General features: G+C 54.3%; 1 protein-coding gene across 6 annotated transcripts in view; it reads left to right on the plus strand.

The window, feature by feature from the left end:
• The window catches only part of TTC7B (tetratricopeptide repeat domain 7B), a 273,770-nt gene that overhangs the window by 208,713 nt on the left and 50,705 nt on the right, over nucleotides 1-14,352 (plus strand). For all 6 annotated transcript variants that reach the window (XM_086709020.1, XM_086709021.1, XM_086709022.1 and 3 more), the window contains one exon: nucleotides 13,373-13,575. In XM_086709020.1, the coding sequence (XP_086565146.1) occupies nucleotides 13,373-13,575 (203 nt within the window). The remainder of the gene's footprint in view (nucleotides 1-13,372; nucleotides 13,576-14,352) is intronic.

Here is a 14,352-nt window from a genome sequence, read left to right on the forward strand (position 1 = left end):
GCGCCCCCCCCCCCCCCCCCAGAGGCTCCGGGTAGGTGATGGCTGCGGATTTCCTTCCGTATTTATATCTGGGTATAGACGGTAACTTCTGTGCCTCAAGTTTTATCACTGGGTCTGCGAGACCCCCAAATGGGCCTTCCCAGGCTAGACCCTCGGGGTGCACAGCGGAAGGCCAGATTCGGCTGAGGAAAGTACTCATTACCCACCGTTGTCCATCTATTTAGTCGTCTTTTGCCAAGGCTCATTGAGCCTTGTTTGGAACCATTGGCGGACCTTTGTTGGAAACGTGGTCAGATCTACCTGGCTTTGGCGGGTCACAGAGCCAAGCTCAGCCGGCCTCTTCTGTGTTGGCATCTTTAATTGAGCCATAACAACTCCCGTAAATTAACAAATTACATTCTTCTAAGCAGAAGTACAAAAGAGGGATGATTCATGAATGTGCTGATTGTTCTTCCTGCGCAGACGCTTGCCAGCATGTGGCCTCTCGCCGGGTCCTAGATGAGCTGGCGCTCAGGGCATGGGGACAGCAGCAATGCCTTCCTCTGCACTAATGCAGCTCTCCCACAGAAGAGCCCAGTCCCCAGTCCAGGGCCTGGCACCTGTCCCATCCTGCCACCTGATGAGCGGTGACTCCAGAGAGCAGAGAGGGAAGGCTTCAGTGTCAGGGCCGGCCAGGAGAGACCGGCTGACCCTGCAGGGCCAGTGTGGGGGCAGAAGTGTCTTTTGAATTTGAATTAAAGTTGGGATTTTGGAGGGCCACCGTCTAAAAAAACCAGAAGGGCTGAAGGCAGTCCTTCTAGGCTGGAATGAACTTCCTTGACTTCAGGGACACTTCTTCTTGCCCATTTCTTGGAAAAGTCAGTGACCTGAGTGAGGGTCACTGAGTTCCAGAATGGCCTCTCCCGCTGGCTTGCTGCCCCTTATTGGGTTATTCAGACTCTGTTCCTTTTTGCATATCCCACGTGACTCTTGGGAGGGAATTTTGTGGCTGCTGATGAGAACATTGAAGAACTTGGTAGCGAAGATTCAGTTTAGAGCTGTCCTTGAATTTTTACATGATCACATAATATCCACTTCTCATCGGCACAGCTTACAGCACAGAACAAAGTTCTCGTTGTTAGTTTATAGGTGTGGCTTTTAATAATCTACAAGTTGGTGGGGGGGCGGGGGGGGGGGAGGGCGGCTCCTGAGTTGCTCAGTCAGTTGAGCATCCCACTTCGGCTCAGGTCATGATCTCACAGTTCGTGGGTTCGAGCCCTGCATCGACCCGCTGCTGTCAGTGCAGAGCCCGCTTTGGATCCTCTGTCCCCCTCTTCCTCTGCTCCTCCCCCACTCACGTGCCTACGCTCTCTCTCTCTCTCAAAAATGAATGGAAAAACATTTAGAAAAAAAACAGTCTACTAGTTGGTGGCATTGGACTGTGGGAAACGAATGCCATATCTGCCTTATAAACTCTGGACAGAATATTCATAGTGCTTATGTTATGTGAATGCACTGAGTAAATTAGAATCTTATGGGGTCTGTGCCATATTGACTCTTTCAAAGCAATGACTTTGAGTCAAGATTTAGAATCGGATCATATATTCATATAGTCTTTGGAGAGGTAACTTCAGAATGAACTGAGAAAACAGCTTCCACTTAACCGTAAGACCTTACCATCTGTGGTTTGAGCTCTACTGCTCTCAGAGGCAAGATAGCAGTGACCAATCACCCTGCCCCCGCCCGCCCTGCCCAATGCCGACTCTTGGACAATTTGTGGTTCCATCGTCAGGCCTAGCAATACTGCCAGATTCTGTAAATTTTGCAAGCTTTGGAAGAAACTAATTAGATCAAGGCCTAACGCCCAAGGCCATGGTGTTACTGTGGCATTTGTGGGTCTCTCCTCTCTAGATTGTGTTCTCTGGTGAGCTGAGTATAGTGGGAGCTCATGACGAGAGCCCATGGTGAGGGGGCCCCCGAAGCTAGCAGGTGAGGTCACTCTGAGACAACCTTCGATTTTCAGCCTATTGGATGAGCAGGTCCCTGGGCCACTGGTATGTCCATTTGAATGGCAAAGAGATCATGAATTGGACACCAGAGCCTCCAGCTGCCTTGTGAAGGAATGGGCCAATGGCCCAGCAGGGAGCACAGATCTGGGAAGACCAAGGACATTTGGCCACATAGAGTCCCTCCATTCCTGAGCGGTGGGACTCGCTCCCAGTTCACACCCTTCCCTCTGACCTCCAGCTCTTCACCAGGACACCTGGTGGCTGACCAGCATGGGTTGTGTGTGTTTTGTTCCTTAGTTTGTTGGGACCTCTGTGACAGTTTTATCTAAATTATTTTTGAATAAAGAGTACCTTCCCCTGGTACACAACTGGAAAGGTACAAAGGATGGAGAGTGAAAAGGCTCCATCCTGCCCCTGAGCCTCAGCCACCCACCCACAGCACCCTCTGTTAGCAGGTCCCCTGTGTGCTTTCCTGAGCTGTCACTCGCACACAGAGGTCATTGCTCATCAGCGCATGTAACGCTTACTCAGACTTTTTCCTGGCTGCATAGTATAAATCATTATATGACACCATTAGTTAACAGATTATTTCTAATATTTTGCCATTACGGACAATGCATCAGTAAGTATCCTTCCAAATATTTATTGCTCTCTATGTTGCGTGTAAGATAAATTCCTAAAAATGGACTTGATGGACCAAAGGGTATACACTCTTCAATTTTGATGAGTTTGGTCACATTGACTTCCACAAAATAGTACCAACTTATAGCCCCGCCAACAGTGTGTGAATGGCCCATTTTCCTGCATCCTTAGCGACACGACGAACTCTCAGACTTCTAGATCTCTGCCAGTCTGATAAGTGAAAAGTGGTATTTCAATCGTCTGTTCATGGTTTCTGCTCATTTATCTTCTTAGGTACTGAGCTTTCCTTTTTTATTTGTAAGCACATGTTATGTGTCAAAGAAATCTGCCTTGTGTCTGTGATATGAGCTATAAATATTTTCTCCTGTTTTTATTTTGTTAGTGTTTTCGTTGGTCTTTTTTTTTTTTTTTTGGCCAGTTTTAAAAAAAATATATTTATCAATCTTTTCTTGATGGCATCTGGGCTTTACATGACATTTACCCGTTTTTATGGTCTCCTTTTCAGAAGTTCCAAGCACCTTCTGGGGCCATTGGTATATATCCCATCTTATAAAGGTCAGAAGGGGTTATCTCCTCTCCTTTGTGGGAGAACCCAGGCCAGATGGAAATAAGTGCCTCTGTGGTCTTACTGGGGAATGAGACAGACTCAGGGGAGCTCCGTTAGAGCACGTGATGCTTATTGTACCGCAAAACCCATTTCCCTAGGAGCCGTACTTCTTTAGGAGGCAAACCGATGGTTGGCCATCGGAGACTCACACATTCACAGACCTTCCAGGTTGAACCAGAGCCTTTGCCACACCAGGCGGCAGCTTTTTGCTGCCCATCTTTTAATTTCCACGTTGGGATGGCGGCTAAAAATGACTTTGCGGTAGGTGGTTAATTTCTGCTTGTTACTTACCAATAATTATAGCTTTCACTTTGGCGCTCTCACAGTTGAAACTAGCGGCTATTCTTAGATGTGCAAGATCAGATTTTCTGATTTCTGCTGGGAACTTAAAGCGGTGATACTCTCACGAATTCCCTGGCCCTGGCCCAGCCTACACCCCGCCCCCACCCCCTTACCAGGCTCCTCCCAGCCTCCCAAAGGCTGCATCCGCAGGATCGAGGGGTCATCCTGTGGCATAGCCCCCAGCTCCCAGACGGGTAGTGTATGGGTCACCGCACAGAAAGCCCCTGCAGGAGGGAACGCTCAGTACCTGGGGGTCGGGCGAGCCCCATTCAGGGCCAGTCTAGATTAAGCAAACCAGCCCCTGCTCCTGCCCGGAGTGGCTTTGACTAAATGGTCTACATTCTACAGGTAGCTAACATTTACCAAGCCCTGTCCAGGTATCAGACTTTATTCCAAGGACTTTATATGCCTTAATTGCCTTATGAGGTGTAAACACCTTAATCACCCCATTTTACCTATGAAGAAACGGATACACAGCTGTCAAGTCACTTGCCTAATGTTACATGGCCAGTAAGGGGAGAAGCCAGAATTCAGCACCCCCACTCTAACCCCGGGTGGGCGCTCAGGCGTTCAGCACAACGTCTTCCGGCACGTGTTTATGGGCCACAGTCAGAGTGAGGCTCAGGAGAGCAGTGGTCATAAAGACAGACACGGTCCCTGCCTTCATGGAGTTGACAGATGTGAGAGAAAACAATTACAGATTAATTCTCATTGTGCCACGTGCTATGAAGGGTCAGGGTTGGTCTCTCATGAGAACTGACGACAGAGGTCGCCCCAAGCCGGGAGCCAGAGCAGGTCTGGGCATGGGACCGGAGGCCTGAGGAGTGATTGGCGGTGGTTGGGACACGGGCGGGGAGGCACAGGACAGCACCCAGGAGGCCTGCAGACGGTGCCGGAGAGTGTTGGAGAAATGGCAGGGCCCCTGGGCCTGGAGCCTAAGGAGAAAGAAACGACGTGGCCCGAGGTGAGGCACAGTCCTGCAGGGCCCCTGGTAGCCATGCTAAGATCTTTAACTTAATCCTAAAAGCATTGAAAAGCTACCGATGGCCTCCTAGCAGGAGGGTGAAAGGGTCAGACGGGTGGGAACAGAAAGAGTGGAATACAGAGGGTGCGGCTCGGTGTCTGAGGCAGAGGGAGGTGGGCCCTGAGACGCACTGTCCAGCAGGATCCATAGGACTCTCCGGTGGGTGTGAAGTTGGGGGAGAAGGAGAAAAGAAGAATCTGGGAAGAGTTCTGTGTTCGGGGCCTGAGTCAGCGGGTGACTGGTGACGCTGTTCTCTGTGATGGGAAGCCATGGCGGGGGAGCGGGCATTGAGAACTGATGCATTGGGGTCAGGGAGGAAGGGAAACCAGAGTCGTGTTTGAGCTTGGAAGTGTCTGGTGCCTGAGGATGCGCAAATGAAGACGGCACGTGGGCAGCTGGACAGTCAAGCCTCCACGTCAGGTTTTGGCTAGAAACAGACATTCAGGAGTGAGGATTTAAGGCCAAGGGGTGTGATAAGAAGGCCCAGGAAGAGAATGTCCAGGGAGCAGGGAAAGGGACAGGACTGCGTGTGATCCAAGCCCCTCCCACATTTAAAATTTGGGCGGCAGGAGGGGAAAAGCCAAAGCGAGGGCAAGGAGGGGGAGGTCAGGGAGGCAGGAGGGGAACCGGAGAGGTGGCACCGGGCAGCTGAAAGGGTTTCCTTCCAAGGGGCCTGTGCGGCGCGATCAAGGGCTCTGAAGTCGGGCTTGTGAAAATCCCGGTGTCACCTGGGTGTAGCCTAGTGCTCTCCGACAGAAGATGAGGGCAGTTGTGACAGCTACACCACATAACACATGGGGAGTGTTCAGTGGGCAGCAAGCGCTTGAGAACTCCTCAAATCACTGTTATTAAGGAGGATACGGCTGGTAGGACGTGCTGCTGGGAGGTTGAAGAGGTGCAGACAGAAGCATTTGTTGGTCGTGGCGGATGGGAGTTGTCGGCGGCCATGACAGGTGAGGCTTTGGGGGCCAGAGATGGAGCCTCCTGATGTGGCTGCAGGGTGGATGGCAGGTGACGAAGACAGGCAGGGGGTACCTAATCCTTCCAGGAAGGGCCCCTATGCAGCAGAGGGGAGAAATGAGGGGTAGCTGGGGAGGAGTGTGGGTTCAAGTTAGGGGGCTTCACAAATGGCTGACACAGAAGCATGTTGATTGCTGCTGGGAGTGATCACGTCAAGACTGAGACCTTCCTTGCCCTGAAGAGAGAGAGGATACGTGGGGGTCTGAATCCCTCTAGAAAGCAAGAGAGTGGTGGGGTCCAGGGCTCAGGCAGAGGGATTGGCCCTCAGTTAGGAGCAGAGTGGATAGGCACAGAGGACAACAGAGGGCTTGTCAATGTGGTGGCAAGAGAAGGCTCAAGGTCTGCTTTGTCAGCTTCTGTTTTCTCTTTGAATGATGAGTCAAGGTCAGCCAAAGGGGCGGAGGGCTTTGGGGAAGGATTGAGGCATCAGGAGAACAGCTGGGCCAGGGCCCGGAGGGGTCAGGTGTCTCCGATGCAGCTAGAGGGTGAGGAGCCCGTCCTGCCACCCCTACCAAGCCACCGGGGGAGGCATTCCCCCCTGACAGGTTGACACAGCCACTCGGAAACTCAGAAATAAGTGTTGATCCGGAAGCTGAGACCCTGACAGAGGCATTTGGCCAAGCTTTCATGGAGGAAAGGCCCTGGCTGTGTTCATCCTGGGGACTGTAGGCCCAGCTTGGGGCTCGGCCCAGAGAAGCTCAGGTTAGGACCGATGCATGCAAACAAAAATCACTGCCTTCTTTCACTTCTGACCTTCCCCGGAGGAAAAGTAAAGAACAGTTCTGGGGAGAGCTGATAAGGGCGCAGCCCTCCCCTGGGCCTTCATGACTTGCAAGGGTGACAGGAAACTCATCAGGCCCTCGTGCTGACTTTGATATGAAAGAGTGAATTCAGTGGTCCGGGTGCTATGCTCTAGGAGCACCTGATGCTTCCAGAAGATGCCCTGTGCTCACCATGGGGACTCCTCGGCCCCCCATGTGCAGGAGCTATCCCAGAACCAAGCTGCTAAGGTTTGTTTTCCAAGCGCAAGTCAGGGAAGTAGGGTTTGGGGTAAAGGAAATGGTTTTAGAGGGTCAGGGGGCCCACTGGCCTAGCTCCCTGCCTGCCTGCAGGCCTGACCTGTATGATTGGAGAGCACCTGATGGCACACGGGTCTTTTCCTGCATCCCTGTCGGCCAGACCTCAGGTGGAATGGAAGATCTGAGTACCCAGACAAGGTGCCGCCCTTGAGCTGCCTCCAGCATATACTGCTCCTCCTTTATCTGAGTTCCAAAATAGGTGTCCCCTCCGGGTAGACTATCCCGCAGAGAACAGGCCTAACTAACTAGCTGAAGGCACATTTGTGAGAAGGCACTTTGCATCTCTCTGGGCAAATGCAGCCCTGCAGCAGGCACACAGCCTGCCAGCAGGATCCAGGCTAGATTTCAGCCCCCCTCTGCCCAGCACCTTTGCACAGTGCACAACATGCACAACCCTGAGCCCAGGGAAGGCATGTTGTAAGCCACTTCTCAACCTTGCAGCTGACATGAAGCAGGTGCTTGACAAGTGTTAGAAGAATGAATGAATGAATGAGTGAATGAATGAATGAATGAATGGGGAAACCAGACCTGTGGGAGACTGTGAGTGCATCTACACTGGGTCCCCCAACCAGGAACAGCTCTTCACCTTGAGGAAGAAACAGTCCTCAGCCTTACATGCAGAGCTTAGCTCTTTCAGATAACACCCATAGATGGTTCAGCAAGTGATTTCAGAAGGCCCTCCACGCAAGGCATGGTTCAACGCCAAGGCAGAGCAGCTCGACTGGCCGTCCAGGACCACAGCCTCTAGTGGGAAAGCGAGCACACACACAGCTCTCATGGGACAAGGTGGACTGGGGTGCATGCTTCCCAGAGCACACACAGGGCACTGGAAGAACAGGAGTGTGAGAGGTGGCTTCCCTGGGGGTGTCTAGGGAAGGCAAGTGCAGCTGGAGTGTGCTGGGGCTGAGAGCCAGGAGTCTTCACAGATGGCCACTCGGGGAGGGCATTTGGGGCAGAAGGAACAGCACAAGCAGAGGTGTGGGGGTGAGACCGTGAACTAAACATCGCGGGAGGCAGTTGGAAAGGTGGCAAGGCCCTAATTTTGAACGCTGAGCAAAAACAATTGGGTTACAGGGGCACCTGGGTGGCTCAGTCGGTTGAGTATCTGACTGTTGATTTTGGCTCAGGTCATGATCCCAGGGTCGTGGGATCAAGCCCCATGTCAGGCTCTGCACTGAACATGGAACCTGCTTGAGATTCTCAATCTCTCTCTCTCTCTCTCTCTCTCTCTCTCTCTCTCTGTGCTCTTCTCCCTCATGCACGCTGTCTCTAAACTAAAAATAAAAATTAAAACAAAACAAAAAACATTCGGTTACATTCACCTGCAGTAGGGAACCATGGGAAGTTTGCAAGCAGAGAGGGGATTTTATTTCCAACATGTTCCACAGCAACAGAATGACAAGGACAAACCAAGTGATTCCAAAGGGGACTGTCAGAGCTCAGTGTGAGCTCTCAGAAAGGTGGAAAGTGTCCATGACCCTGAGCAACCCCTTACCTCCGGTTAGAGGCTGTCAGCTGCCAGCAACCAGCACAGAATCTCTGTGCCTGGGACCCCATCAGAGAGTGACCTCTCAGAGCCTGCCCTGCACGGTTCAAGTGCATTCTCGTAGGGCCTGACAAGCTCTCGGTTCCGGGAGCCAGTTTCATTCTGTCTTGCTGTTCCTTTGGTGCAGACTCTTACCATCTCTTACATAAGCTCACAAGGCCCTTTGTTCTTTTTTTTTTTTTTTAACTTGAATTTAGCCATCGGTGAAGGGTCAGGGAAACTGTTTGCTGTTGCTTCTCTGACCCTCGACTTGCTTCATTGGCCTGTGCCCCAGAAATGGCCCATCTCTAGCCTTCACTGAGCATTCGCTAATCTTCAGACTGCACTTTGAACACCTGCTAAACGCTAGAGCCTGTGCTAAGGAATGCGGAGATGGCTGTGGCTGGGAGTCGCTCATAGTTTAGAGGGAGAAAACAAGTCTGGTCATATGCTGGAGGCTTTAGGGAAGTACGAAACACCCTTTAGCTCCTGAGTTCTGGCAAGTGGAGAGCAAACTGCCAGCTCACTTACTTAGGGAAGTGGAATCTGAGAATGTGGCTTGGCATCTGGACTCGGTCAGATTCCCTAACATCACGGCTCAGGTAAATTCGCCCATCCCAAACCGCTGGCCTCCCCGTGGCAGAGGCAGAGCCCCGCGACGTGCCTGCGAGAGCAAGCCAAGAACTCAGGCATCCGAGAGACAAGGCCTGGGGCGGAGGGGGCTCTGAAGGGCCACCGTGAGCACGCCCAAGGCCCTCTCCCAAACGCATCGATCAGATGGGACCTGGGGCAGGCGGGGAAGGGCCAGGTGCATGGCTGTGGCAGATGAGCCCCTGGCAGACACGAGAAGCAAAGGTTGGAGGGTCCTCTCGAAAAGATGATGTGCTCCAGGGGACGGTAGAGCTTATTTATGGAAGCCACATGGAGCCACAAAGGCGGGAGCTGCAGCCCTGTGGACTGAGGGATGGACACTTGTGAACCCCTCATCCAGGAAGGTACTGGGCCTTGTTTGAGCTGAGGACCCCCAGGAAGGAAGGCTTCCCAAGCGTCATAAGCTCAGAGTAAATACCTACAGGGACTCGTTACATTCTAGAAGGCCAGCTGTGTTGTCTAGGCAAGAGGACCCCTCTGGGGATTTCAGGGATGCAGGGAGGCCTCTGTAATCCTTCCCTCTTCCTCCCCAATTCGTCCACTAAGGTCTTGCTCCTGGAGCCTAAGACTGCACCCCAAGAAGACGTGATTTCCTCATAAAGGGGGAATGACTATTCCAAGCCACTGTCTCACAGGAGCCGTGGTAAACAGAAGGCTGGCCCTGCACCCCCAAATAATACCGATCGGCCCAAACTATGCCCAAATATGCTGACGGGTCTCCCAGGTGGCTTCAGCTCCCCGTACTCTTGTTTCTTCGTGGCCATCTGGAAGGCGGCAGGGCTCCACGAAGCGCCATCCTCCCCAGTTCCCACCACCCTGGTTGACCCTTGCCGCTGTCCAGGGAGAGCTGTGGGCCAGCCTCGGGCCCCAGCTGACAGGTGAACGGGCCCAGAGAAGTTGACTGCGTTGCCCCAGCCACACACTCAGCCCAGGTACAGGAACTGAACCCTCCGTGTTCTCGTGACACTGGCTTACAAAACTGAGGACCCTAGAGCCCTGAGGTCCCCAGAGGTGCCTCAGAGGCCGGAAGAGGGGACCAAACCAAGAGGGAGGCCAGCTGCCACTCTTAAGATCCCTTTGGAAAAAGAAGCTCCTTTGGAGGAAATGGTTTGAAAATCACCACAGGATATCTGCCCCGTGTCCTTCCATTTGAGCTTCAAATGGATGCATTTAGGAACAGCCAGGCCATGCATCTGTCTGCCCCACCTATGTGAGGAGCACAGGCCTTGCCAGTGACATAGGTTTCCTCCTGTAACTTCTGCACCACTGAAAAGAAATCCTTGGAGGCCTAGATTCTTTCTCCCACTGTCATGATCATGACTCAGCTGAGTCTCTGTCTTCCAATCGATTCCTCAGGAAGGAAGCAATAGCATCAGACACGTGGCTGATGACAACACGGTGGTCATGAAGATACATGGTCCCACGGAGAACCTTTCTAGAACAGGGCTGATGGGTACATTGTCATGCTGGTGTTTAAGCCCGCCCCCCCCCACCACCCCACCTTGATTCTTGTTATAAAAATTCTAGAAGCATTCGGTCCCCACTCCCAAGCTGGTCTTTTTTCATAGTGATTTAGATGACAGAGGCCCAGTGTGTCACCCACCCAGTCAGCTCTAGGCCCTGGGGACCTCAGAAATGTACACAAGCCCACCCCCAAAATGGGAGCAAGTCAGGAGCCAAGCATACAGTGGGAGGAACGTTCTGTACAGCTCTCCCGAGTCACTGGCACACTCAAGTAACCTGAAACTGCAGTGGGCACGCAGCCGGCTGGCTAGAGCCGGGAGGGAATTGCATGGTGAGAGACATCAGACAGCCCTGCCGTGTCCTTCCCAGGAGGGGCAGACTTTCACCGGGGACAGACTTTCACCCTTGTTCTGCAGAGTCCCTGTGTGTCATAGGAGCTCAGTAACAACCCGGTGAGCTGAACCTCCAGAGGACGGGAGACAGGCACGGTGCCGGCATTGCTACCGTCAGGGCTCGGCTGGATTTCAGTGGCCCGAGTTTCCACGTCTGAGGGACCCCTGGGCCAGCCCGTCATGTCTGTGCTCCCTGTCGAAGAGGGCACCCACAGATCGGAAGAACAGACGGGCGGTGCGGGGCCCGCTTTCCCCAGGGCTCTGTCCCTGCCTGAGGAGTCAGTGGTTGGTGACCATCCCTGGGAAAGAGAGGGGGCTCGAGGAGAGGGGCCATCAGGCTGGTTGAGGTCAAAAAGTAGTCAACATGAACACACCCCAAGTGTGTGATCCACACCTGCCCTTTTCCAGCCTCTGGGCCCAAAGCTGCAGGTGGGGAGACAGAAAGTGTGCTGTCCGCGAGCGGACCCCAGACCCTTCACTGAAACACATCTAGGGCCGCAGCCATCAGAGACCGCAGAGGCCGGGCTCCCCTCTGAGGGGAAGAGCTGGCTGCCAGGGATGACGGCTGTTGAGCAGGCCTCAGTGGGGGGAGAATGGCACCACAGGAAGGGGCAGAAGACTGGACACGTGTGTGGAAACAGCAGCGGCTCACCAGAGCTTAGGGTGTTGGGGAGCAGTAGAGACACAGGTTCGTAAGGGCCGTGGAGCCAGTCATCGAGGGATCTGGATGTTATCTGGGGTCAGGGCCACTGTTCTCTGTAGAGGCCCAAACCAGGCTCTGCCTCCAACTTGCCCTGAAACCTTGGACAAGTTGTTCAGCCTCTCTGTACCTCAGTTTCCTCATCTGTACAATGGGGATAAAATAATAGTACCTATGGCATTGTGTGCCGATGAAGGAGAAATGAGGGCACTTCCTGGCATAAGGCACATGCTTAATGAATGTTAGCTACTATTGTTGTTACTGTTACTCATTCATTCATTCATTCATTCATTCGCTCAGCGACTCTTCCCTGACCTCTGACTGGGCCAGGTGCTATTCCCATCCCCGGGGACACAGCGGTGAACAACACGCACACAGTCCCTGTGCTCGTGTGCTGATGGCTTACGTTCTGCAGGGGACCACAGACAGCACAGGAAACCAACGAGAGGAACCTGTTGGTCGAAATTATGGAGGACAAGAAAACAGCATGGAACAGGGTCATGCTGAGTACGTGGGGAGCAGCAGGCTAAGCAGGACGGTCAGGGAAGGCCTCCCTGGGAGGCCGCTGGAAGGCAGGCTGAAGGGCGTGAGGGCTGAACAGAAGCAGCAGGTCTTCAGGAAGGGGCACTTTTCTGCAGGTGGGATGACCGGCCCCGAGCTCTGCCTCAGGAGGCTGACCTGGCAGTGGCTGTGTGGGACAGACAGGTGTGGCAGGCAGCAGGTGAGGGGCCCAAGGAGGGCCTGCCCTGGTCAGGGCAGTTCCAAAGTGGCCTCCAGTACACAGCTCCTGAAGTGCACAAGGAAAATACTAGGACTTTTCTATTTCTTTTGTGTTGTGTTCTAGTCCTTCTACTTCGGCCTGCGTTATACGACACGTAACATTTTACTGTATGTGTAACTTGGGGGGCATGGGTGCAGATGTCGCCGACCACCAGGGGTGAGGGGGTGGGGGTCCAGGCAGGAGCCGATGAGCCGGGGGCTGCCTTGGAGGTAGAAGCAGTCAGTAGGCCCCAGGGCACAGCGGCCAGCCGAGTAGGACTCTGGGCAGTAGTCCTGACAGATACGGTGAGGAGAGAGGAGGGGGGTCTGAAGTCTTTGGAGACACCTGCCCAGCGCCGGGAAGAAGGTGGTGCTGGGGTCACAGGCCTCAGGAGAAGAGGGCACTTGAGTGTGCCCGAGAGACAGGCGGGCGGCCGTGCGCGATGGGCCCTTTGGGAGGCAGGGGCCGCAAAGCGATTCGGGACTCCACCTGCGAGAGCTGAGGCCTGACATTGCAGGAAAAGTCGTTTTCCTGCCTTTTTGAAAGTGACAGCTTGGTTTTCAAAGGGCTTTGTCGGTGTCATACAGTTAATGGTCTCCAGGGCGCAGTGGCTTTTACTGGTCGGAGGGCAGGGTCTGATGGACCCGCCGTTTTATTTCATGCCCGTGAACATGGCAGCCACAGTCCGCTCCCTCTGTATGCTTTTTGGCATCAGGAAAACAGGCCGGAGGGCAGAGCTGTCCCCCTTGAGGGGCCGTGTGCCTCTGGTTTTCTTGGCCTTCAGCTCGTTCCGGCCCTTTCTTTGTGGATGTCAGAGCCAAGGGCAGGTGCCCCGGACACCAAGGTGCCCTAGGTCAGCCCTGAGGGTGGGGGTGGGGGGTGGCGCCAGGCAGGCCTCACTCCCCTCTGGCTGGTGGCGACTCGTGTACCTTCCAAGGCCCTGCAGCCAGAGAGACTTGAGTCCCGTTGTAACCGAGGGCGGGAAGGGCCGTCACTGCAGCTGTTTCGACTCAGGCTGGGGGACTGGCTGGCTCTGGGCCCTGCGGATTCCAGATGGGTCCCTGCCAGACTCCCATGGGGGGGATGTAAGTGTCCCCACCTAGAGTCACAGCCGTTCGCAGGGCCTCAGAAGGGCAGCAAACCAGTAAAGCATCTGTCTTCTGCTCTCCCCGCCACAGCTGAAGTCTACATTGGCATTGGGAAGCCTGCAGAAGCCACGGCCTGTACTCAGGAAGCCGCCAACCTCTTCCCGATGTCCCACAACGTCCTGTACATGCGTGGCCAGGTTGCCGAGCTCCGGGGAAACCTCGACGAGGCCCGGCGGTGGTATGAAGAAGCCTTATCCATCAGTCCCACCCACGTGAAGAGCATGCAGCGACTGGTGAGTCTCAGAGCCAGGCCGGGACCCCGCTCCCGGGCCGGGGCTCCCCTCGGAGCGACTGGCGGGTCTCCTCCGGTTCGGAGGCCCATGTGGTTAGCCTGCCAGGCTGTCACACCGTACAGAGCCAGCGGCGCCATTTCTGTGTGGTTTATGGAGCCCCTGGGAGTTGGTGGTGCACAGCCCTGGCAGCCCTGCCCAGCGGTCCTGTTCCGTGCAAGGGGCAGGCATGAGTCACTAGTCTCCTGGGCACTGCCACTGTCACCTTGGTCTCTGTGCTGCCACCTCGGGAGGGTGTCCCCACCCTGGGAGACTCCAGCTTGTCTCCGAGGCTACTGGCTAACAGGGGCATCCTGTCAGAGGAGGGCGGGATGGGCCCTCTGGTACGGAGAGGACCCAGCTAAGTCACCCGGTTTGCACACTGCGCGTGGTGTGGTGGCTCCCCAGAAATGCATGTGCGCCCGAAGCCTGGGGGCTGCCTGGCTGCTCCTCTCCCTGCCTTGCCTGGAGTCGGCTGTCCCTCCACCTCGTTTTCAGTGGAGTGGGGGAGCAGACTGATCCCTCCGCGGGGTTCACATTGGTGGCATTACTGTGTTAGGCACACGCATTGAGCACAACTGCCCCACAAAGCCGCCGATCTCCTGTTATTCTCCCGTGAGTCTGAATGGAAACTCAAAAGCTAACCAAAGTCTGAGTTGCTGATGAAAAGCCATACTGCTTCTCTGGGCCTGCACGCCAGGCTGACGTTTGGGATTCGCACTTCGTACTTAGTGGTGGGAT

This window comes from Puma concolor, chromosome B3 (assembly GCF_028749965.1).
Source record: "Puma concolor isolate L17-30 chromosome B3, mPumCon1.1.hap2, whole genome shotgun sequence".
Taxonomy (NCBI): Eukaryota; Metazoa; Chordata; class Mammalia; order Carnivora; family Felidae; genus Puma; species Puma concolor.